The sequence below is a fragment of the Chrysemys picta genome, chromosome 13 (assembly GCF_011386835.1).
Source record: "Chrysemys picta bellii isolate R12L10 chromosome 13, ASM1138683v2, whole genome shotgun sequence".
In the NCBI taxonomy this organism is placed as follows: domain Eukaryota; kingdom Metazoa; phylum Chordata; order Testudines; family Emydidae; genus Chrysemys; species Chrysemys picta.
The window spans coordinates 29,003,504-29,027,495 of record NC_088803.1 but is presented as its reverse complement, the minus strand read 5'-3'; the positions used below and the strand labels follow the sequence as shown (position 1 = coordinate 29,027,495).

Here is a 23,992-nt window from a genome sequence, read left to right as displayed (position 1 = left end):
GAAGTCAGAGTAGTTAGTGTTTCTCAGATGTGGCCGTGACCGCTTCCTGGGCTGTGATGGGGGGGGGGTGAGGGGAGAAGGGAGAACATCTGCCTCTCCTCCTCCCTCCCTGTTGCTCCTGAGTGGGGTACAACGCTGTAGGAGCAAGGTGAGTTCTTGACCTACCTTGGGTGAAGTGGGCAGTGGTGCTCGGGCTTCAGCCCTGGGGTGGTTTGGCAGCAGGCTCCAGTGGGGGGGACTTCAGGAGTCTGGCCGAGGGGGTTTGGGTGCTGACTCCTGGCTCAGGCTGTGTGGCGGCGGGCGCTGACCCCCGGCTCCAATACCGAGCTCCAGTGGCAGGAGTTGGCCTCCGATGCTGACCCCTGGCCCGAGCCGCCCGGCTCTGGCCTTGGGGTCTGAGCACGCTGTAGCAGGCGCTGACCCCCGGCTCCAGCAATGTGGCCTCCTGACACCAGCCATGCGGTAGTAGGCACTGGCCCCTGGTGCTTCCCCCCCTCCACCCCCCCCCATCCAGGGCTTAATTTGTCCTGGGGCTTGCTGAGAAAAATGATATTAAGGAACATGAAAGTATCACTTTTCACAGCACACTTAGTAGCTAGCTGGCAGGCTGTGATAAGTGATATTAACAAACATACAAGTACTGTATCACTTATCACAGACTCTCAGCTAGCTACTAAGTGTGCTGTGAAAAGTGACATTAACAAGCAAAGATCACTTTTCACAGCAGTATTTTTATTATTGAATCTGCAAAAAAAACTACCCTACATAAATAAATGACAATTATTTGGATGTGAATATGTGCATATTCATTTGTTTTTCCTAAAGTTAAATATTTTAGGAAAAAATGACAATGTGGCCACCAGCAAGAGTTGGTGGCTGGACTCTGAGGCCATCAAAAAATTTGTTGAGAGAACCTCTGGATTAGGTGATCACGATGGTCCCTTCTGGCCTTAATCTAGGAATCTGTGTATATTAACTAACCGAAGGAGGAAGAAGTGGCAAGTTGCTGATGACACAAAATTCTTTAAGTTAATCAAGACTTGAAACTAAGGAGTGTTGTGAAGAGCTCCTTAAGAGCCTGACAAAGCCAGGTAACTGGATAACAAGGTGGCAGGCGAGACACTGTATAGACCAACAATGCAAGGCACATAGGAATAACCTGTTGAAGTGATTTGTTATGGAGAGAATTGCCTCCATAGGCAAGATTGGCACCAGAGCTCTGTTTTTTGAGCCCTGTTCTCTACCCCATGGACTTGGGGTCATGAGTTCTTCTGCCCTAACTTCTATGAGTTCTCTCTAGTATAAAATTTCTTTGCACAGTTGAGTAAATTATTCATTTTTTTTCGTTGTAGGACTTGGAAAATGATCCTTTGATTCAAAAGGGTCTAGAAATCCTGCCTAGGCTTGATCTTATTATTATTTTTTCTTGGATGGGGAAGTTGTTCATAACAGCCGCCAGGGATGTGGAACTGGGCCCTTTTCAACTCATTAGGCCTCGTGCATGAAGTATTCTTACACACACACACATCTTTATGCTCTGAAATTAAATCTGCGCACGCAGTTTTAGATACATAGGCTGAAATTTGTGAATGCAAGTGCTTACAGGCAAGCTTGTAAGTGAAAAGGGTTGGTAATATTGAAAATTGGGTTGCTTCTAATTTACATGCATAGATAAGGGCCTTAAGTGCTTGGTTTTAGGTACATTTGAAAGTATGGATTCTAAAACTTCGCTGAAGAGGCTTCGTTGCATTAAGACCTACACAACACTATGCAAAGACTTGAGGAGCTGAAGGGGGGGCTGGGTCTTCTCTCTCTCAGCTGCTACTTCATGTCCCGCTTGATGGCTCCATAGCAGTTGCAGCCAATGCCAACCTGCAAGTGAGTGGATACTGTGGTTTCATGCATTCGAGCCCCAACCCAACCACCTGTCATCCCTCTGTTGCAGCTGACATCAGCCTAGCAGAATGGGGTCGCAAGGCCATCGGGATCGCGGAGAATGAGATGCCAGGGCTGATGAAGATGCGGGAGATGTACGCAGCATCGAAGCCACTGAAAGGAGCGCGTATCGCAGGCTGCCTTCACATGACTGTGCAGACCGCAGTTCTGATAGATACTCTGGTGGCTCTGGGTGCTGAGGTAAAGTAGTATCTTGGGTTTCCTCTTCAGTGTGCCTCTAGGTAACATGGTGGCATGAATATTGGTTTTGTTTTATGTAATTACACCAGGGAATCTTAGCAAACAGCTGCAGTCCCTTCTGAAGAGACTACGCTGCTATTTGCAAACAGATGAGGTGCATCTTCTGTTTCCCTTCAGAAGCATTGCCTTTCTCCTGTAGAATCCTAATGCCAGTGCCTATTTCAGCCAGGAGGAGGTGCTCGGTGTTGCAGTAACCCATTCTGGCATGAGAGCAATCATGTCCCCACCGCTGTCAGATCAGGGTTCTGAGCCACGACACCCAGCACTGTTATCAGAACCTCAAGTGGCTGCCTCCAAAGCAGATGAATCTGCATTAAAAACTAATCCATGTCGTTTGAAGATCAGCAGACAAGTTTCTGAATCCATCTGAGTGCAGCCTCTGGCTTTCAAACCGGGCACAACAGTGTTGGGGAGGAAAGGAGAGTCCATTGTTTACACTGCTAGGCTGGGATTCTGGAAGCCTAGGTTGAATTCTGTGTTTGACCTTGAGCAGGTCACTTGGTTTCTGTGTGCCTCAGTTTCCCCCTCTGTAAAATGGAGATAAGAGCACTTCCTCTTCCATCAATGGGGTGTTGAGGATACATTCTCGATTCTGAGCAGCTGATGCCATGGTAACAGGGACCCTACAAGTACCTCCAACAGAGAAGTGTGTTGTGATTTTTTTTTTTTTCAGGTTGCAAAGGGTGCATAATTGGAAAGTGACCTGTAGACTATTTGTAAGAGTTTTCCTCCAAGTGTTATAATACCCACTGGAGACACCTGGAATATCATGCTTGGGTTGTGGGTCCCTCATTACCAGGAAGATGTTGACAAATTTGGAGTGAGTTCAGAGAAAAACATTGAGGAGGAGGCTGTGTGAACTGACTCTTTGATGAAAGCAAATGAGCCAAATTTTCCAAGATGCTTCCAATTACGTGCATAAAAGTGGTGCATGCATACCACCTACACATGTGCATCTGAGTGCTTGTTTTCAAGGGCAGATAGCTGCTGTGTAGGCACAAATATGGAGACACTTAAGGGTTGATACTGCAGCCTTTACTTGCATGGGTCATTCCAGTGACTTTAGTGGGACTACCTGTGTAAGAATTGAAGGATTGCCTCCCTTAATGAGCTAATTAGTTTGAATAAGCATGCAGAAACCCGCCACTGTGCTTGTTAGGAGGGCAGTAAGAATACAAGCAAACAGCCCGTTCAGCAATGACTTGTGTGTCTCAATTATGCAAAAGAGATTCTAGAATAGGTTGGTGCATTAAAATGAGCACACAAACACTCTGTTCAGTGCAATCCAGCTACGTTATGGTACTCTTCTAGGTGCCTGAACCTAGTTACGAGATTTGTGTGTGGAAAGCAGTTAGGCCAGCAGGAAAAGCACAGAGAAGAGCTGGATGAGCAACATTTTAAACTCTTCAACTGCATGTGGCATTTCAGCTGCATTTCTGGCTATTCCAAGTTTCTGCATGTGCCTTGTTTTGTGCTCAACACAACAGGCGCTCCTTGAAAATCTATTCCAGATGTATCCACTTTATACTTTACCTAAACGTTTAGTACCCTGCCATATTCTGCATTCTGTCAACATCTATAACTAGGTCCCTCCCAAACTTGCGGTCCATTTTTGTAAATTTCCTGGTCATAGAATTTTAAAAAAAAATCTTGAAAATCATGTTTTCAGATATTTAAATCTTCAATTTCACAGTGTTGTAACAAAGCGTGAATATGTATGTAAAAACAGCAAAATATAAACATGTAAAGCCCTTATGTCAGTATTTCTCAAACTGGGAGCCTCGACCAAAGAGGGGGGTCACCGTATTGCCACCCTTGCTTCTGCGCTGCCTTCGTAGCTGGGTGGCTGGAGAGCAGCTGTCCGGACGCGCAACTCTGAAAGCAGCACCGCCACCAGCAGCAACACAGAAGTAAGGGTGGCAATACACCATACCATGCCACCCTTACTTCTGCATTGCTGTTGGTGGTGGCACTGCCTTCCGAGAGCTGGGCGTCCAGCCAGCAGCTGCCACTCTCCAGCTGCCCAGCTCTGAAGGCTGTGCAGAAGTAAGGGTGGCAATACCATGACCACCCTCCCCCACACACAATAGCCTTGCAGTCGCTTTTGGGTGAGGACCCCCCAGTTTGAGAAACACTGTACTTCTGTATACTTTCACCCTGTAGCATAGTATAGGGTAAAAATACACAAAAGTTCAGATTTCATGGGGAAGGCCAGATTTACTGTCTGTGACGCATTTTTCACCTCAGGGCCCTACCAAATTCACAATTTAAACTTAGTATATGAAGTGGAATGTGTGTCCAACGGAATCTGTCTCATGTAGTGAGGTTTGATCATGTGATGCATTGTGGGTTTTGATCACTGAGAAAAGGAACCTACATTAAAACAGCCTGGCTTTCCTACCCTGAGTGATTTTTCTAGTGGTCCTAGTTAGGTGCCTAGTCTCTCCAGTAACCTCTGCAGATGTTCTGAATGAGGCAAGAATTTGGGCTGACTTACTCTCCTTCCTGCTCCCAGCTCCTCTTCATTTAGCTCCTAGATCTAGAACAAAGACTGCTTTTATTTTGCCTGTTATTTAGGGAGTTTGCTCAATAAGTAAAACTACTCTTGGGTTATGTTCCAGGTACAATGGTCAAGCTGCAACATTTTCTCCACTCAGGACCATGCTGCTGCTGCCATTGCTAAAGCCGGTATTCCTGGTAAGTCCTCTGTGGTCTCATTTGACTCTAAGTGGTTTAGGCTGCCTGTTTTAGCTAATCAAAGCATGTGCAAATCAAGCTCTAAGAATAAATTCCAGGATAGAAATAACCCTCTGAAGCAGTGTCTGTTACACCACAGGGAGTTTAATCCAACCTGGGTTGTGTCCGACAGCAATCCATGTACCTTGAGAATGACTGATGCCGCAATACAAGCTAAAGGATCTAGGTTAGCAGCTTTCTTAATTCTGTTCACTAAGGCTGTCTATACCGCAGCTGAGAGCAAGCTTGGGTAGACAACCTCCTGTAGCTCAGCTGAAGCTAGTGCACTAAAAATAGCAGCACGGACGTTGTGGCTCAGGCAGCAGGTCGGGCTCTGAAGCCCACCCAGAGCTGCAACATCCACTCGCTAGTGCTAGCTCAAGCAGAGCTTAGGTGAGCCTGTCTATCTGGGCTGGGAGCAGGGCCGGCTCTGGCTTTTTGGCCGCCCCAAGCAAAAAAATAAAAAAAACAGGGCGGCCAGAACGGCAAAGCAAAAAAACAAAACAAAACAAAAAAAACCTGCGGCACGGGTGCAGGGGGACTGGCTGGGGGGCGGGGGGGGGGAGGAGGGAGCGGGCGGGAGAGAGAGAGAGAGAGAAGGGGGCGGCCAGGGCTACAGGAGGAGCGCTGCCACGCGGCCCCTCCCGCTGTGCCGCCTCCTGCTGCCTGCCATGAGGGCTCTGCTCCGGTCGGCGGGGAGGGAAGGAAGAGGACTGCCCTGCAAGGCGCTCTGGTTCTCCGCACCAACGCCCCCTACAGGGCGGCCAGAGCAGAACAAGAACAAAAAAACAAAAAAGCGGCCGTGCCGCCCTAGGATTGGGCAGAATGCTGCCTCCAACAATCTGCCGCCCCAAGCACCAGCTTGCTCAGCTGGTGCCTGGAGCCGGCCCTGGCTGGGAGGCTCACTCCCAGCTGCAGTGTAGAAACCCTAAGGGAATTAAACTGTCAGAGATGATAAAAATGAAGGCTGCATATGGTGTTTATGGAGAGAGGTGTCTGGGGCTTTACAGCAGACCCAGGGCTGACTGGCTAAAGGGAACATGCTGGCCCCAAAATATTCAATGGAAGTGGTCTTTCCGGCTGGCTGCAATGGCAGCATTTGAGATGTGTTGAGCCCAAAGCTATGCCTGCAGTGTTGTAGACTACCATCCCCAAAGTTCTTTAGCAGCTAAACTCTGCTCTTTTGATGCTACTGTAGGTTGGAAGGTGATAGAAGCTGAAAGCGATGGTATCAATATAAACACATGCTCTGAAGACACCTTAGTGTGACCAAGGCTTATCAGGCTTTGGAGTTGTCCCTGCTTTAAGTTACTTTTCTTCTTTCGTGGAAGAGCAGCGGTTGATGCTACAATCTCAGGCGTTTTGCATGCAATAACTCCAAATGCTTGAATCCACTGCACAAAAGCTCCATCAGAACCTCACTAACCTTGCGAGGGATCATTTGCATAACAAAAAGAGGAGGCAATAAGGCCAATCCCAGTTTCCTGGTTGTTTTTTGTACTGTCTGCATTTATGCCTGGTCTTGCTGCTGGCTGATGTGAAAATATGGAGTTTTCTGTTGCCTATTTCAGTCCCTTTTGGTGTGGCTGCCATTTACCCTGAGTAGTTAGGGGTTTCCCAGTGGTGTTGCATTTTCCAGCTAGCACGGTTGGCACTTTGCATTGAAATGTAGGTTTCAGGGATCATGCAATTCTATGTTTAAAACCCTGTTGGCAAATCGCTCAGTGCAACCCACTTCAGGTGATTTTGTTACAAATTTGAAACAGAGCCTCAGGCTTGCTCTCACCTGGGTCATGTTTCAGGCAGGGCCAGTGGCCAGGTTATGGTTTAATTTGGAAGCCATGTGAAACTGGGCAATTTCTTTGGGGTATCAACTGCCAAAGTTGGCTGTTTCAGCCATATTGCCCTCAAAGTATCCGGGTTCCTTTCAACTCAGAACTGAGTGACACTTGAGGGTCCCAATCCCCTCTAAGGGTAAGGACCAAATAATTGCTGGTGGAGAACCATTCTGAGTGATACTTAGAGCCCTGCAGGGATGCAAAATTTGTATCCTCATCTGATCGGTGGTCCGTAAACGTGGTCTGCAGATCTGCAGGGCCTGTTGCAGGGGTGGGCAAAATATGGCCCGCAGGCTGGATCTGGCCCCTCTAACGTTTCTGTCCGGCCTGCCAGGCTCTTTGGCTGCCCCTTCGCAATCTCCGGGCCTCTAAAAGTCCCATGGCGCAGCGGGGATCTCGCAGGCTGCCTGCCTGCTGTGGCCCCATGCCGCTCCCGGAAGCGGCTGGATGCTGCTGGCATGTTTCTGTGCACCCCTGGGGGGGGGAGGTGGCTCTGCGCGCTGCCCCCACCCCCAGCACCATACTCACAGCTCCCATTGGCTGGAAACTGTCCAATGGGAGCTGCGGGGGCGGTGCTTGTGGGCGCGGACAGCGCACAGAGACCCGCTGCCTCCCTCCCCCCGAAGAGGCGCACCTGTGGTAAGCACCTCCTTGCCAGAGCCTGCACCTTGCACCACCCCTGCACCCCAACCCACTGCCCCAGATCAGACCCCACACCTGCTCCACCCCAATCCCCTGCCCCAGTCCCCTCCTGCACCAAACTCCCTCCCAGAGCCCACACCCCTCACCCTCTCCTGCACCCCAACACTCTGCACCAGCCTGGAGCTCCCTCCTGCACCCAGACTTCCTCCCAGGCCCTGCACCCCCTCCATTAATATAATAGAAATGTGCGGCCTGTGACGACTTACCAAAATTAGTGGAGAGGCCCCCCTGTGAAAATTATTGCCCACCCCTGGCCTGTTGGATTATCCTCCACCCTAATGCAGGTGTCCAGTGAGAAACTGAATGACCTGTTGGGAGTGGCTGCCTCTGTTTCTTCTCCAACAATGGCACAAGAAAGCCGCTCATTAAACATTCATCCGTTCCTGGTGCTTATTTCTTACCTGGGAACCTAATTGGTTGAGATCACAGTGGGTTCTTGTTGAAGTAACTGTGGCTCACAGACAGCTGATGAAGGCTTTGCTAAGGAGGAGAAGCAACAGGACCTGAGCTCTTGAGGAACGTGGAGCCTATACTCATGCAATTGCCTCTAGTAAAATATTAAAAGAGAAAGTGCCATATAAGCAGAATCATTTCGGTTCAGTGTTTTTCAGAAATGTGATTTATCAGCAGCTCTTCACACAGACTGTGGTGGTGATGAAAAGGGCAATGCAGCCAGTGCTGTTGATCAAACAGAGCAGCATTTTCTAATGGCTGGAGCAGAGCAGTGGGAAGCAGGATTACTGGGTCTCTTCCCAGCTCCACCAGTGACTTGCTGCAGCATGTAAGACAAGTCGCGTAAGCGCCCTGTGCCTGTTTCCTATCTCTAAAGTGGGGGTGATAGTCTTTCAGATCCTCTGAATATGTTGGTACCTTGCAACAAAGGCTTGCTGAAAACTTGCAGGGGACGTTTGATCATCTGCCCTTATGGTTGCTTTGCCCTCAGGGGAAATGATGTTTAAGGGCAAGATTTAAATCCCCAAACCGAGAACGAGGGCGAGTCTACACTTAAAACACTGCATCGGCACAGCTGCACCACCACTGAAGTGCTTTTAATGAAGACTCTAAGCTGATGGGAGAGAGCCCTTCCATTGGTGTAGTTAATCCACATCCCTGAGAAGCCCTCCCACTGACATAGTGCTGTCTACACAGGGGGTTAGGTTAGTATAACTACGTCGCTCAGGAATGTGGATTTTTCACACCCCTGAGCGACATAGTTATGCCGATACAGGTCTGTAGTGGAAACCAGACCTGAGAAATGAACTAAACAAAAGCAGTTGACTGTCCTTCTCAAATATTTGTGGTTTTTGTAATGGCGGCATTCGCGTGAGTGACAGGGAAGTCACAGAATTCTGGAGTTAGTTGTCAGCCAAAAATTGTACAATCTCATGGCTGTGCATGCCAGTAGTTCCGTGGCATGAGACCAGGCTGTAATAATGGCCAAATCCATTTTCTACCTCCCTTTGTGAAGGGATTCTCTTTCATTCCTGCTGTAATGCCTGTTACCATGAAACTTGCATGGGCCATTTAGGATCAGGCTCCTCAGATAGGATTATTTTTGTTTGTTTGAGGCAATTTAAAGCTGTCTAGTCCTTCTCTTTAATTTGTCCTGTCCTTGTATGCTAAGCAATTCAGACAGGAGGCACTCCGATCAGGAGGCAAGGTCCGGTTTTCTGGCATATGATGTCACTCATGCCATGGTCAGAGTCTCCAAGGTTGAAATGGGCCCCTCCTCCTCCAGTTTCAGCTCAGGAAGTTGAATCCCATTGCCAGAGAGTGAATTAAGGATGGTGTGCTGGCCTCACTGCTCGGCTTCTGCCTTGAATTTTCTTTCTTTGTGGGTTCAAGTCCCTCTTTTGGTTTTCTAGCTTGTGCTTTGCCTATTGAACCTACCTGACCCCAAGGTGTATAGATACATGGCACCTCACACGTGGCTTCGCTGAGTGCATCTGCGGAAGGAGCGGTAGCAAGATGAACTGCCTGCCTGTACTGAACAAAGAAGAGCGCATGAGTTTGCAATGTATTACATGTCCTGTGGCAGGAGACATAAACATTATTGGATGCGCCTCTGCAATAGCTGAATGCCTGGGGTGCCTAGTGAGGCATGAGGCCAAGTGCACAAATGCCTGGGAAGGAGCGGGAGCTGTTAGTGGCTCTGAAATCGGGAGAAGGTGGGGAATGGTGGAGTGTCTGTACAGCTTTGTTTTTCTGTCATATCTGCTTTTGCTAAGTAGTGTCTGGCAAGCTCTGACCAAGGTCCCATAATTTTGTGGCCTGGAACCTGAGACAAAGCTAGTTCTATCCTGCTCGGACTAAGAGATGCTTCCGTTTTCAGCTGCAAACACAGTAATTTCTTATCACTGCCTCCAGGCTGGATTGCTCCTGACTGCTAGGGCAGCCTGTACCATTTGGCTCTGGTACTGAGTGCTGCTGATGGAGATCTGATTTATACTCTCTAGTATGGACACACATGCTTGTGAAAGAGACCCGACTAATTACGCCTTCTGTTTGTTGTGGTGTAGTGTTTGCCTGGAAAGGGGAGACTGACGAGGAATACTTGTGGTGCATCGAGCAGACCCTCTATTTCAAGGATGGGCAGCCATTGAACATGATTTTAGATGATGGTGGGGACCTCACCAACCTGGTTCATACCAAACACCCGCAGCTCCTGAAAGGTAACTATGCCCTGTGTTATGATTAGATGTTGTAAAGGAGAAAAACATTCACATTTGACTCTATACCATCCAGACAATAAGACTGTTTCCATTTCAGTGGGAATCTCTGGCTCCAAGTTGGGCGGGACAGATATGTGCCAATAGGCTCTGATCTAGCCTGTTACATTGTTTAAAGGTTATTCAGGACTTTAGCCTCTTATTGACACAAATTTCTGTTTTCAGCTCAGCTCTGTATTGTCCCCCCTTCCCTGTGCCCCTATCACTGGGAGTGGGAAATGACATGGGTACCTGTCATAGGAGCTTTTGGTGGTGCTGACCTCTAGTTTGTGACAGGGTGCTCAACTCAGCGGTAGGGTGGCGCCCCCTTCTAGCAATTCCGGGGATTAGCTTTGCAAGGTCGACGTCCCTTCCCATGGTTGCACATCATCTCTGCATCCTTCTCAGTCTGGCTGCAGCCCCTCTCTCGCTCCATGAGCTGCTGCTGCCTCTTTGTGACTTGGCCCTCCAGCCAGGTCACTATATGCGTTTTCCCCTTCCTGGGTATCAGTCATTCTTCAGCAAGCTTGAGCAGTGTTCCCGTTCACTGCTTCATTGCCACTTCCTCGGTCCTAGGCAGTCTTCCCACTCTCTGCCCTATGGTGCCGTGTCCTCATTGACTGGCAGGGGAGCCTGGGCCCACCCTCTACTCCAGTTTCTGGCTCAGGGACCCTCTAGTTGGGAGTTAAGGTCTGTTCCCTTCTAGACCTTACTGCTTTTCCCTGAGACCTTTCCTTACCATGTAGCACTCCCTGCCCAGGTTTGCCAGCCTCTCTGCTCCCTCCTTCTTGGGAGTGACTGTCTCTACAGCCTCCAGACACTCCTCTCTTCTCCCAGGGAGTGACTGCAGACTTTTCCAGCTCCTTTCTGCTCTGAACTCCTGGGCTTTATACAGGCCCCTCCTCTTCCTTCACAGGTGAGCTACCTCCTAATAAGCTCCCTCCACACAGCTTATATTGCCCTCAATTGCTGCTTAATCGGCTGACTGGGCCCACCTGGCCGAATTCCGCCCTCTCCGAACCAATGTGGGGAGTACCTCCCATCGCATAACCCGCTGTTCTGTTTTCCCCCCCCCCCCTTCCCTCCTCCCCACTCATCTAGCAGTTGCTGCCTGCAGTTGTGGGCTTTTTTTTTTTTTCACCTTAATACATTGTCTCTGCTGCCTCTGTTTGGGGTCACTGTATGAAGCCGTGACCACCTGCAGCTTTTCTTCAGAGAAAGATGCTGAAATCAGTTTTCTGCAAGATGTAATGTACAGGGGACACGCTCTTACCCTATTAATGTCAGCAGTCGAAAGGACTGGTGAACTCCGTAGTGATCCGGATCATGTAGCGAAGAGTCAAACCGACAGAGCAGGTCATCGTGTTAATACCATAGAAACGATAGATTAGCATGGGTGGCGCTAATGTGGGAGGTAGCTAATGACACAACCACCGAACGAGGCTTATCTGACCAGTGAATGTAGTGCTCATCGAAGTGACAGACTGGCAGCACTGCACCAGGGAAGTAGAATGTCAGCGTCTTCTCTGCAGTTATGCAAACACACCTACTCTGTACCTGCAACACCCTGTGCTATCTCAATCCAGAGAGCCCCTCCGATAGTTCTGCTAATGCACCTCATCCTGAGCTGCAGCACCCCTGCCGTTCCATCCTCTGCCTCTTAAAAACCTGCCCATTGTGCCAAATGCTCTGATGCCTTTGGTTTGTGGAGAAGTGTTCCTTGGGGGCTACACCGAGACCATTCAACTCATTGCCCTTTGTCATGGTCCTCAGAGGTGAGACTTCTGCAGTAACCCGCTGCACGAGTTCTGCTCCTGGTAGCAGGTCAGTGCTCACTAACCAAAGATTGGTCTCTGTGGAAACTCTAATGGGGTTGGTCTGTGGCCATTGTGCTTCCAGGGAGCATTGGACTAAACAGTAGGAGAGCTTTCCTGGAAGGCATACATTGAATCAGAGTTAGGTGCCTTGAACTCACTTCCCAGAACAGAACTCTGCACTTAACCTCTTTACTGCTGTAGGACATTCAGTGGGAGCTGCATGAAACGTCCCCATCATGAAAACAGAGGCTTGTGATCACAAGGGCTTGTGCTGCTGTTCTGCGGTCACCACAAGACAGAGCAAGGCACTGCCTGTACAGGTCATGCATCAGTACTTCCGTGCCGTATCTGACATGAAGGGCAATGCCAGGATTCTTAACGTGATTCATTGCTTCCAGATAAATCATTTCCACCTGCAGGGACTCTAAGGAAGAGCAAGACTCATATTGTAGACCTATGTCCTCCTGCCAGACTTGTCTTCTCAGGGCTGAGGCCGAGATAGCTCTGATGCATCTGCCCTCAGAGCTTAAGCCGCTTGCAAACTGAAGATGTTTAGCAAGAAACTTCCCCCACTGGGAGGTCCTTTTACTATGGGATTTCTTGCATCTTCCTCTGAATCATCTGGTGCTGGCTGCCATGAGAGATGCAATATTGGAGTAGATGGGCCAGTAGTATGGTCTGGCCTGGCCGATCCTATGATCTGCTATGTAAGCCCCTTCTTTCCTCAATGGGGAGATCTGTGCCAGCCTCCAAGGATGAAAGGAGAGAGTTGGAGGCCAGTCATGACTGCTTCACCTGAGGAGCCATAGAAAGATGTGGAGGAGTTGGCTAAAAGAACTACAGAGGTAGTGCCATGTCTCAGTGCAAACAATGGAGTTCTGACCTGGGGAAGAGAATGAATCAGGCAGAGAACAAAAGCCCAAGTGTAAATAAGTCTTGGTGACTTGGAGAAATGAAAGGGTCAAAAGGGCACCTGGGCTTATGGAGGAAACATTGGTGCAATCTCTTTGTAGGGTGCTCTTGCTTTTTTGAGGATAGTTCCCTCCCATTCATCAACAAAGCACTTCTGCCTCCTGCAGATGGGTCCTATAGTGCATGTGTGTTATTGTGAGGGCTGATCAGCTTTTGAGGAAGAGAAGGTAAGTTTTCCTGAGGTAAGTGGGGAAATGGGATACCGGGAGGAAGCACTAGCAGAAGTTACTAGATCGCAGGCCCTGGTTCTCATGGGAGACTTTAATCACTCTGATATCTGCTGGGAGAGCAATACAGCGGTGCACAGATAATCCAGGAAGTTTTTGGAAAGTGTAGGGGACAATTTCCTGGTGCAAGTGCTGGAGGAACCAACTAGGGGCAGAGCTCTTCTAGACCTGCTGCTCACAAACCGGGAAGAATTAGTAGAGGAAGCAAAAGTGGATGGGAACCTGGGAGGCAGTGAGCATGAGATGGTCGAGTTCAGGATCCTGACACAAGGAAGAAAGGAGAGCAGCAGAATATGGACCCTGGACTTCAGAAAAGCAGACTTTGACTCCCTTAGGGAACTGATGGGCAGGATCCCCTGGGAGAATAACATGAGGGGGAAAGGAGTCCAGGAGAGCTGGCTGTATTTTAAAGAATCCTTATTGAGGTTGCAGGAAAAAACCATCCCAATGTGTAGAAAGAAGAGTAAATAGGCAGGCGACCAGCTTGGCTTAACAGTGAAATCCTTGCTGACCTTAAACGCAAAAAAGAAGCTTACAAGTAGTGGAAGATTGGACAAAAGACCAGGGAGAAGTATAAAAATATTGCTCAGGCATGCAGGAATGAAATCAGGAAGGCCAAATCACACTTGGAGTTGCAGCTAGCCAGAGATGTTAAGAGTAACAAGAAGGGTTTCTTCAGGTATGTTAGCAACAAGAAGAAAGTCAAGGAAAGTGTGGGCCCCTTACTGAATGAGGGAGGCAATCTAGTAACAGAGGATATGGAAAAAGCTAACGTACTCAATGATTTTTTTTGCCTCTGTCTTCACGAACAAGGTCAGCTCCCGCTTGGCAGCACAGTATGGGGAGAAGGTGACCAGCCCTCGGTGGAGAAAGAAGTGGTTCAGGACTATTTAGAAAAACTGGACGAGCACAAGTCCATGGGGCCGGATGCGCTGCATCCGAGGGTGCTAAAGGAGTTGGCGGATGTGATTGCAGAGCCATTGGCCATTATCTTTGAAAACTCATGGTGATCAGGGGAGGTCCCAGATGACTCGAAAAAGGCTAATGTAGTGCCCATCTTTAAAAAAGGGAAGAAGGAGGATCCAGGGAACTACAGGCCAGTCAGCCTCACCTCAGTCCCTGGAAAAATCATGGAGCAGGTCCTCAAGGAATCAATTCTGAAGCACTTAGAGGAGAGGAAAGTGATCAGGAACAGTCAGCATGGATTCACCAAGGGCAAGTCATGCCTGACTAACTTAATTGCCTTCTATGAGGAGATAACTGACTCTGTGGATGAGGGGAAAGCAGTGGATGTGTTATTCCTTGACTTTAGCAAAGCTTTTGATACGGTCTCCCACAGTATTCTTGCCACCAAGTTAGAGGTATGGGATGGATAAATGGACTATAAGGTGGATAGAAAGCTGACTAGATCGTCTGGCTCAACGGGTAGTGATCAACAGCTCCATGTCTAGCTGGCAGCCGGTTTCAAGTGGAGTGCCCCAGGGGTCGGTCCCGGGGTCGGTTTTGTTCAGTATCTTCATTAATGATCTGGAGGATGGCGTGGACTGCACTCTTAGCAAGTTTGCAGCTGACACTAAACTGGGAGGAGTGGTAGATACTCTGGAGGATAGTGATAGGATACAGAGGGACCTAGGCAAATTAGAGGATTGGGCCAAAAGAAACCTGATGAGGCTCAACAAGGACAAGTGCAGAGTCCTGCATTTAGGACGGGAGAATCCCATGCACTGTTACAGACTAGGGACCGAATGGCTAGGCAGCAGTTCTGCAGAAAAGGACCTAGGGGTTACAGTGGATGAGAAGCTGGATATGAGTCAACAGTGTGCCCTTGTTGGCAAGAAGGCTAACGGCATTTTGGGCTGTATAAGTAGGGGCATTGCTAGCAGATCAAGGGCCGTGATCATTCCCCTCTATTTGACATTGGTGAGGCCTCATCTGGAGTACTGTGTCCAGTTTTGGGCCCCACACTACAAGAAGAATGTGGAAAAATTGGAAAGAGTCCAGCGGAGGGCAACAAAAATGATTAGGGGACTGGAGCACATGACTTATGAGGAGAGGCTGAGGGAACTGGGATTGTTTAGTCTGCAGAAGAGAAGAATGAGGGGGGATTTGATAGCTGTTTTCAACTACCTGAAAGGGGGTTCCAAAGAGGATGGATCTAGACTGTTCTCAGTGGTACCTGATGACAGAACAAGGAGTAATGGTCTCAAGTTGCAGTTGGGGAGGTTTAGGTTGGATATTAGGAAAAACTTTTTCACTAGGAGGGTGGTGAAGCACTGGAATGGGTTACCTAGGAAGGTGGTGGAATCTCCTTCCTTAGAGGTTTATAAGGTCAGGCTTGACAAAGCCTTGGCTGGGATGATTTAGTTGGGGAATTGGTCCTGCTTTGAGCAGGGGGTTGGACTAGATGACCTCCTGAGGTCCCTTCCAACCCTGATATTCTATGATTCTAATGATGTGATGTGACATGCCCCCTTTGGCGCTGCTATCTGCTAGGGCCTACCTCTCGTCCTTCTCCCTGGGAAAGGGGAAGGTTTGAGTGTTTAACAGCCATCCATTATCCAAAGTGATGGCCACTATTAAGTGTATCAACAAGTGACTGCTGCTCATAAGGGTAGGCTGGGGTTGGGCAGAACTCTTAAACGGAATTCCAAGAGAGGATTGTCCTCTGTTGGCTTTAATTAAAAGCAATCCCAGCACAGAACACGCAGTTCAGACCTGATGGCCTGGGGTCACCAACAGCTGGAGAGGAGACTCTATAGCTCATCAATAACAAGTTTTAGCGGGCTTAGTGCTGCAACATTTGCTGCCAAAGACAAATAGGCATTCCCAGAGGATCTCCCTGCAGGTAATTTGCCTGCACTCATCAGTGGTGCAGTTAGAGGTCAGCATGGCCTTCAAGCCACTAACTGAATGTTAATCTAAACAATTTAATCTACCCTTAAAATGGAATGAATAAAACCCGTCCAGTAATGGAACACACATGAGAAGGAATAAACTTCATGAAGCAATTCAAAGAAGGATGGCATTGTGATTCCTCCCTGGAGGGCTGGGTGGCAGTTCTGAAAGGAGAGAGATGTATGTCCTGGTGAAGAAATATACAAAAGGGGAAACACTCAAGCCCTTCCAATCTTAAGCACTCGGGAAGGTGTTTTTTGAGTTCAAATGTCATTTTTATGACAATGTTGTGAGGGAAACCTATTATCTCTTCTATGTTCGGTCACTTGTGTAAGAGCTCAGTTAACTGTTGGAGAGGTGGGCAGTAAGTCTTAACCTTAATGCAGGGCTTCCATGTAGTTTAGTTCAGGTGTAAATATGATGCCATCTGGAAAGGGGGGCAAATCTTTGCTGGGAGAAGAAGCCTACTGAGTAGTGTAACAGCGGTACTTGGTACATTAAGAATTGGGTAGGAGGTTACAGATGACTGGGAAACTTGTGAATGTTAGAAATACCAGCCTTGCTAAAAGATATAATCTGCAAGTCTGCTGCAGCTGTTCTTTGGGTCTCAGAATGTACTAGCAGAGATGGAGACAATACATACCTAGAGGCCACATTAATATAGAGAACACGGTGATGGGCATGTTGATTAAAATGTGCAGTAATTAATACACTGAGTCTAAATCATCCCGCAAGGAGGGAAAAGGTCCCACCTGAACTTGGAGAGCAAACTCAAACAGCTTTTTGTAGGAAACTGGTCAGAGCTGCAGCATTTAGGGCTGTGCACAGGTTATCTTCTAGCTTTAGTTCTAGCCCTTCTGTACGGCTATGTAGAGCAGTGGTTTTCAAACTTTTTTCCTCATGACCCAGTTGAAGAAAATTGTTGATGCCTGTCACCCAACATAATTCTATCTTCTGACTAGAGTTTTCATAAAATCATAATATTGCAATACATTCTAGGTTAAACCACTTTACATAACTAACATGAGACACTAGCCGTAGTAAGCCTATGGTAAGGAGTGTGGGAGGTGGCCCAGGGTAGGGCAGAGGGTGGAGTGCAGGGGTGAGGGCTCTAGGGTGGAGCTGGGGATGAGGGGTTCAGGGTGCAGGAGGGGGCTAAGGGCTGGGGCAGAGGGTTGGGATGCGGGCGGGGGGGAGGGCTCTGGCTGGTGGTGCAGGCTGTGGGGTGGGACCAGGGATGAGGACTTTGGGGTGCAGGCAGGCTGCCCCAGGGCTGGGGCCAGAGGACTTCCCCCAGCCCTCTCCCTGCTGGCAGCAGCTAGGTCCGGGGGAGGGGCCTCTCTCTCCCTGCCCGGCAGCAGCAAGTGCTGGGACTGGGGGAGAAGCCCACAGCAGTCCTGCAAGCCCTAACTTGCTCCCCTCCTCAGTTCCCGCCCACCCCCTACCTCTCTCCTTTCTAGGTCCCTGCTGCACAGCCCTTTAGAGCTGATGCATGGCAACGATTGTTAGAATTTGAATCAGCAAGGCGACCCAGTGCCTGACTTTCCATGACCCAGTCCTGGGTCGCGACCCGTACTTTGAAAAACACTGATGTAAAGTGCTTCTACAGAAGCTCAGCCACTAGGTGGCTCCCCATCCATTTTCTCTCCAGGCTGCACCAGATGCTTCAACTCCCTGACACCACAATTAAATCAAAGTGCTCTCTGAGAACATGAAAGGATAAGGGTAGCACAGAAAGAAGCCAGGATTCTGATAGCCTTGCTAGTGTGGGAACAGAAATGCTAGGATTAAGGTGTAAGGACATCATAACTGGCGTTGGTGTAGATATGAAGCGAGATGGCCTCTTTCAGACGAGGTGTACATCAGCCAGAAATCCATAGAAAGAGCGGGAGTTACTCCTTCCACTTCAGCTTTAGTTGGGTCTGGTTTGATGCCAGGGGGTCTAACTTGTGCATCATCTCTGAATTTGAACCTGGGAGAGTCCAAGGCCTCTGCATACACCAGTTTAACTTGCATCATTTTCCAAACTGGTTTAGCGAAATTGTTGCGGATGCTCTGATTTTGGTTAGAGTGGTTTATTTTGGTTTCGCTTATCACGATTCCTGATCTGTTTAAACTTACTAAATATAAGTCTAGTTTAAACCAAAACTAGTGTCCATGCAGCCCTTTGCTCCGGTTCAACTAAATGGATTGAAAAGAACACCTGAAGTTAAACTGGTGAAACTTGCTGATATAAATGAGCCATACAGTGGTATAAATTTACTTTCTTCTGTTCCCCTCAATGTTTAGTGGACACTGTTTTAGGTTCTTCCTTGATTTAGACTTGTTTGGGCTCTTCCGAGTTTGGTCCTTTCTCCCTGAGGAAAGCATTGGAAACCCATCCCTGTATCATAAATTCTTTGTTGCTCACTGCCTTCCATAACTTTCCTGGTCACTCTTGCTTACCAAATCTGTGTTTAAGCAGGAGTTCCCCATATTTGCATGTTTTCTTTCCATGATCTTCCAGTGAAGTCATGACAGATGAGTCATTGCATTAACATCTCTAACATCATTTATGCAAGGTCGCATCCCTGGAGGCACTTGGGTGTGAGAGCTCTTGTTCCATCATACGTGCGAGTGGGTTCCTGAAGCCATTTGGCAAAGTCTTGAACTTTTTTGCACAAACATTTGTGTATTTTTGGCACTAACCCCCCCATCTCCCCCCCCTTTTCCCCCCTGCAAAAAGAGAAAAGTCCCTCTGCACAGGATCCCTAGAGGGCGGCATTGCACTTCCCATTGCTGTCTGCTGAGCTGTGGCTCAGACTAAGGTTCAGGTGGGGCTGCCTCCTGTCTTGATTGATATGAATTCCTCGTGATTGCAGGGAGGGGGAAATCTGCAAGGCATTTTAATTTTATGCAATTTCACTTCCATTTGCGGCAGAAACGAGGGCTGTGAAAAATTTGATTTGTTGGCAGAATTTTCCACTTCATAAGGTACATGCCTATTAAGCTGTTGGGTTTCCTTCTTTTGAAGAGGGGGAATACTCCAGGGAATAGCTGACCTCACAGTTTTTGTAACAGGTGTTCCACAGATGTTGGGGCGAGGAGAAGACCAATTGCTGCTGGTCTAAACTACAGTGCCAGCAATTGGGCTATGTATCATTGACTTCATCCCCCCTTAAAGAGAACCACATGGAGATGTTGCATATAAACACTGGGTTCTTCTACATGAAGGGTGCCTCATTTAACTCAAGTCTGTTGGGAATTCTCTAGGATTCTTCTTTACCTCCTTTTCCTGACACATCCCTGCTCTCTCCTCCCCTCTCCGCCTGGCTCGGGTTCAGCTGGTCTTGTGTGACTGGCCCCTCTTTCATTGAAGCATGTCTGAGTGGTAAAGGAAGATGCTCTTGTGCGGATCTGCACAATCTACTGAGAGCAAATGTTCATTGTGGCACCGCCAGGGAGTGGACTTGAGGGGACAGTTGTTGTTTTCAGCCTGAGTGAAGAAACAGCCAAGCTCAAGGATCCTAACAGAGCCCAGTGGGCATGGGCAACGGGTATCATAGGCAGGGGGAGGCCATGCTTCCCCGAACAGCCTAGCGTGGCCCCGCCCATGCTCCACCAGGCACCCTCCTGCCTGCTGCTCTCTTCTGTGGCTGAGAGGCTGGGGCTGGCAGGCTGGGGGCCGTGATGTGCAAGACCACACTAGGGCCGGGGGGCGCTCCGGCTGTGCCACCCGCCTGCCCAGCGCTGGGGCTGGGAGCGCTCCGGCTGCGTCGTCCGTTGGAGCCAGTGGCTGCAGGGGAGAGTGGAGTGCTCCAGGCTTCGGCGGGGGAACAGAAGTGGCAGGGCCTCGGGCAGAGAGTGAGGGGCCTCGGGCTAGCCTCCCCCAACAGTGCATTCACCCGCCGCCCATGCCATTGGGATATCTGAGCTCCTTCACAGGTGAGCCATGCCCTGAAAGCCCAAGAGGGCTTAGCCTGAGGAGCCCAGCAAAGCCCATGGATGTATTTGGACCCCCACGAGGGGGAGCCCAGAGAACATCTGAGATCGTATTGTGAGCGTTTCCACGGTAGACTGTGAACGGAGTTCCCTGTGGGCGGAGCTGGGAAGAGTATCTTCCAGGAGCCTGGCGGGCTGGCTGCAGCTGCTGTTGGAGCCACTCCAGGCTGTGCCTTCCAGGAGCCAGAGAAGTGTCCCTGGCCTATCTTCCCCAGGGCTGAGTGCCGCACTTCTGCTGCTCCCACCACTTGCCCCCTCGCATTGTGATCTCTGCCCGGAATACTCTGTGCTCTCACTAATCCAGTGAACCTCCCACACTCAGCTTCTGTGGGCAGCTGAACGTGAGCAAAGCCCATCGCTCCATCCTGGCGGCCTGGCAGCTCATTAGCTTTACCCCACTCCTTGTGTTGCATTTACGCCACTGCTCCCGATTGCCAGGACCTTGCTCCACTTGCCATCCAAGGGGATGGAAGAGGCTGTCTTTTCAAAGGTAAGTGTCTGTGCTGCTCTGTGAATCTGTCATGGCTGGTCCCTGGGCCTCAGGATAAGCAATGGTCAAAGCACAGTTTCTTTCATGGGTCAGCAGCAGTCATATTGACTGTCTACAGCTCCATGCTCTGCTTGGGCGATGTATTCATTTAGATGGTTAGGTTTGGCACATTTATTCCAAGTCACTATTCTTTTCCCAGGCACTAGTGGTTTGTCAATCTCACTTCACAGAATTCCTTTTCCCCAGGGTTTTAGAACATCACAATAAAAATAAAAAAAATAAAAAAATTCCCACGGGTTTGAAATTAGCTTGAAATTTCAAATTAAAAACTGAGCCTTGTGGTAAAACTTCCAAAAGTGCCTCTGTGTCTTAAGAGCCCAAGTCTCATTGACTTTCAATGAAACTTAAGCTCCTAAGTGACTTGGGTGCATTTGGAAATGTTCTGCTTTGTGGCTCATAGAGCCTGCTGGTGTTGATCTTTAAACTGGTCTTGTGCCTTTGGGTATAATTCCAAAGGATCTGATGTTTAGTGAGGTAGCTAAAGTCTGTAGGGAAAGAAAAGGCCATTCTGGTTCTGGCACATGTGAACTCAGTTATTTCTACTGAGGAAACATGAGTAGTGACCCATTCATTGATTTGAATCGTGTGTTAAGGATGTGTTGGAATATTTAGCACTTGCATAGCACTTTATCCCTTCCAAGACCTTGAACCAATCCTTAAAAACACCTCTGTGAGGCATGTCTTCCTCTTTGCACAGGTGAAAACTGAGGTTAGGTGTCTAGAGCATGGCCACTGAATTGGTGACGAAACAAGTTATAACCTGGGTGTTCCTGATTCCCAGGCCCCTGCCAGTCCACTTGAGTAGAGTTTTCAAACTTTGGGCCATGAGGAGGGTATCAGAGGGGCATAAGGACCTGACTGGTGCTGGGTAGATCCCCATGCTAAGAAAACCTGAAATAAAACAATAAACCCCTGACCTGCCGGGTCACGGTGCTTCTTGGGTTTGGATTGGCTGCCCCTCCGTCATCATGATGGTGGTGTAGCCAAGCCGAACCTGAGCAGTGCTGCGCCCCTGTATGCCTGGAGTGGGGAGCCGAGCCCAGCCCAGCCCCTAGGACACAGGAGCTGTTGTCTGGGAGTGAGTGCAGGATGGGCTCATTCTCCAGCTCCCACTACCTACCAGGACCTCTCCTCACCAGGCCTGGGCGGGCTTGCTGTTACCCTCCCCACCCCCAGAAGGACCTTGTGACACTTACTTGGAGGGGGGATGCACGTAGGACAAGAATTTCTAAATGGGGGAGTGGAGACAACAAAAACTTCAGACCATACGATCTTCATCAGAAAGCTGCTTGAGTGTTGCAGGCTCGCTTCTCATGGCTTTGTATATACACCAGAGTGCATGTGAGGCTGTCCCTCTTGCCAGCCAGCTACTGGTTTGATTAATTGCGTAAGAGGGGCCAGGTTATTTTCCTGTAGAATGGAGATGTTCTTTGGACTGCCCTTGCCAGCGTGACCCTGTTACCACTAATGCCTAAGCACGGTCCCATGGCGGGCGAACATGTTTGCTGCCCTGGGGAGCAATTTGAGATCAACGTGTTGAAATTTAATCCCAGTGAGTTAAGTGAATCCAGATTTCTTTCCCAGAGTGAACTTCAGCTAGGAAAACAGGTCCCATCCTTCAGCCTTTCAAAATAACTCAATCTGACTCCAGGCTTCATTTCCTCAAGAATCCTGCTCTTTAAAGCCAGTTCTGTGAATGCTACATGTGAATGTTCTCTAGTTTTTGGTCCCCTCCCATATGGAAAACTTAAAGGAGCAATAAAAGCTGTTCCTTATTGTCCCATAGTTAAGGCTACGATTTAGTCATGGGTATTTTTAGTATAAGTCATGGACAGGTCACGGGCAATAAACAAAAATTCACGCACCTGTGACCTCTCCATGACTTTATATATAAATACCCCTCACTAAATCTTAAGGGGGCCGCTGCTGGGTGTGGGGGACAGGGCTGGGGCTGCCTGGGGAAGTGGCTGCACTGCATGCCCGGGAACTGCTGCTCAGACGGTCCAAAGGGCTGGCTGCCCAGGGCCGCCCGAGCAGCGGCCGGAGTGGCTGGCCCGGGGGTCACTCCAGCAGCGGCCAGAGCGGCTGGCTGCAGGGCTGGCGTGGCTGGCCTCAGGGCCACCTGAGCATCTGACCCGGAACCAGCTGCTTGGGCAGCCCTGGGGTCAGCCACACTGGCCTCCGCAGAAATCACGGAGGTCGCAGCAAGTCACGGAATCCGTGTTTGTCATGCAGGTCGCGGCAGTCATGGAGACCTACCCCATAGTACATTTTCATCACCTGGGCCTGCTGACAGCGCCACTCATGTCCTGAATCAGATTATTGGCCACTCGGTGGCCAAAAGGAAGGGTGATTTGGGTGCTAGTCTGGGACTCCCAAGACCTGGGTTCAGTTCCCTTTTCTGCCCCAGACTTCTTGTGTGGCCTTGGCCAAGTCACTACTCTTAGCTCTGCCACAAACTCCCTGTGACGCCTTGGGTAAGTCATATAATTGTTGCGTGCCTCAGTTTCCATATCTGTAAACCGGGGATAATGCCTCAGGGGGCGTTGAGACTAAAGTCATTAATGCTTCTGCAGCTGCTTGAGATCCCTGGCTGGCATCTGCAGAGTTATTTTGGGGGCATTTGGGGAGCTGTGACTTTCTCAAGCTATTTTCTTGGTAACTTCTTTATGTGCTAAAAACACTGCTGCCCCCTGAAGACCATACTGAAGCTGTTTACATTGGGAGAGGATCAGGTAAACACAGGGATGTAAAGCTGGAGTTTAAAGACCCAAACAGTCCCATAGGAGAGGGGTTCTTGTCTCTTCCTCCTCCCCACTGGCAGAATTCTTCCAGAGGCCACTCTGGGCCCCCACCACAGTATCTGGACATTTCAGTTTGCAACATGGCTCTTCTGGTCTCGCCTGCAGGAATTAAAGGCATCTCGGAGGAGACAACTACCGGGGTTCACAACCTGTATAAGATGAAAGCCAATGGGAGCCTGAAAGTGCCAGCCATCAACGTCAATGATTCTGTCACCAAGGTAACGCAGCCAGCACTCTGCTGCTCCCCCCCCCTTCCATTGACATGCAATCTGCTAGTGCCACGGCTCTCTGCTGCTCTGCACCGCATCTGGGTGCGTGCTATGCTAGACCACTCGCAGACTGGAGCTGGTTGTTCTCAGGCCTGGTGGCTAATAAATCTTGACATGGGGTGGGTGGGCTGAGGCTGTGGAAGGGACCTGGGAAATGTCGGAGTTAATGCAGTGTGGCATCTTAATGGACCTTTCTGTGTTTTTTGCAACTTCAAAAAAATGGTGGTGCAGAATAAAGCACCAGTGCCTTGCCTGTGTCCAAGAATTTGCATTCCTCCATATTTATTTGTATTACAG

At 49.2% G+C, this 23,992-nt stretch overlaps 2 protein-coding genes across 2 annotated transcripts in view; one reads left to right on the top strand and one right to left on the bottom strand.

The window, feature by feature from the left end:
- The window catches only part of ITCH (itchy E3 ubiquitin protein ligase), a 126,306-nt gene extending 124,368 nt beyond the window's left edge, over positions 1–1,938 (bottom strand). Inside the window, exon 1 of the mRNA XM_065565727.1 lies at positions 166–1,938. The gene's annotated coding sequence lies outside the window, so the exon portion shown is untranslated. The remainder of the gene's footprint in view (positions 1–165) is intronic.
- Positions 1–23,992, top strand: part of AHCY (adenosylhomocysteinase) — a 59,276-nt gene that overhangs the window by 5,372 nt on the left and 29,912 nt on the right. The window contains exons 2-5 of the mRNA XM_005295391.5: positions 1,946–2,136; positions 4,818–4,893; positions 9,992–10,144; positions 23,532–23,644. Of these exons, the coding sequence (XP_005295448.1) occupies positions 1,946–2,136; positions 4,818–4,893; positions 9,992–10,144; positions 23,532–23,644 (533 nt within the window). The remainder of the gene's footprint in view (positions 1–1,945; positions 2,137–4,817; positions 4,894–9,991; positions 10,145–23,531; positions 23,645–23,992) is intronic.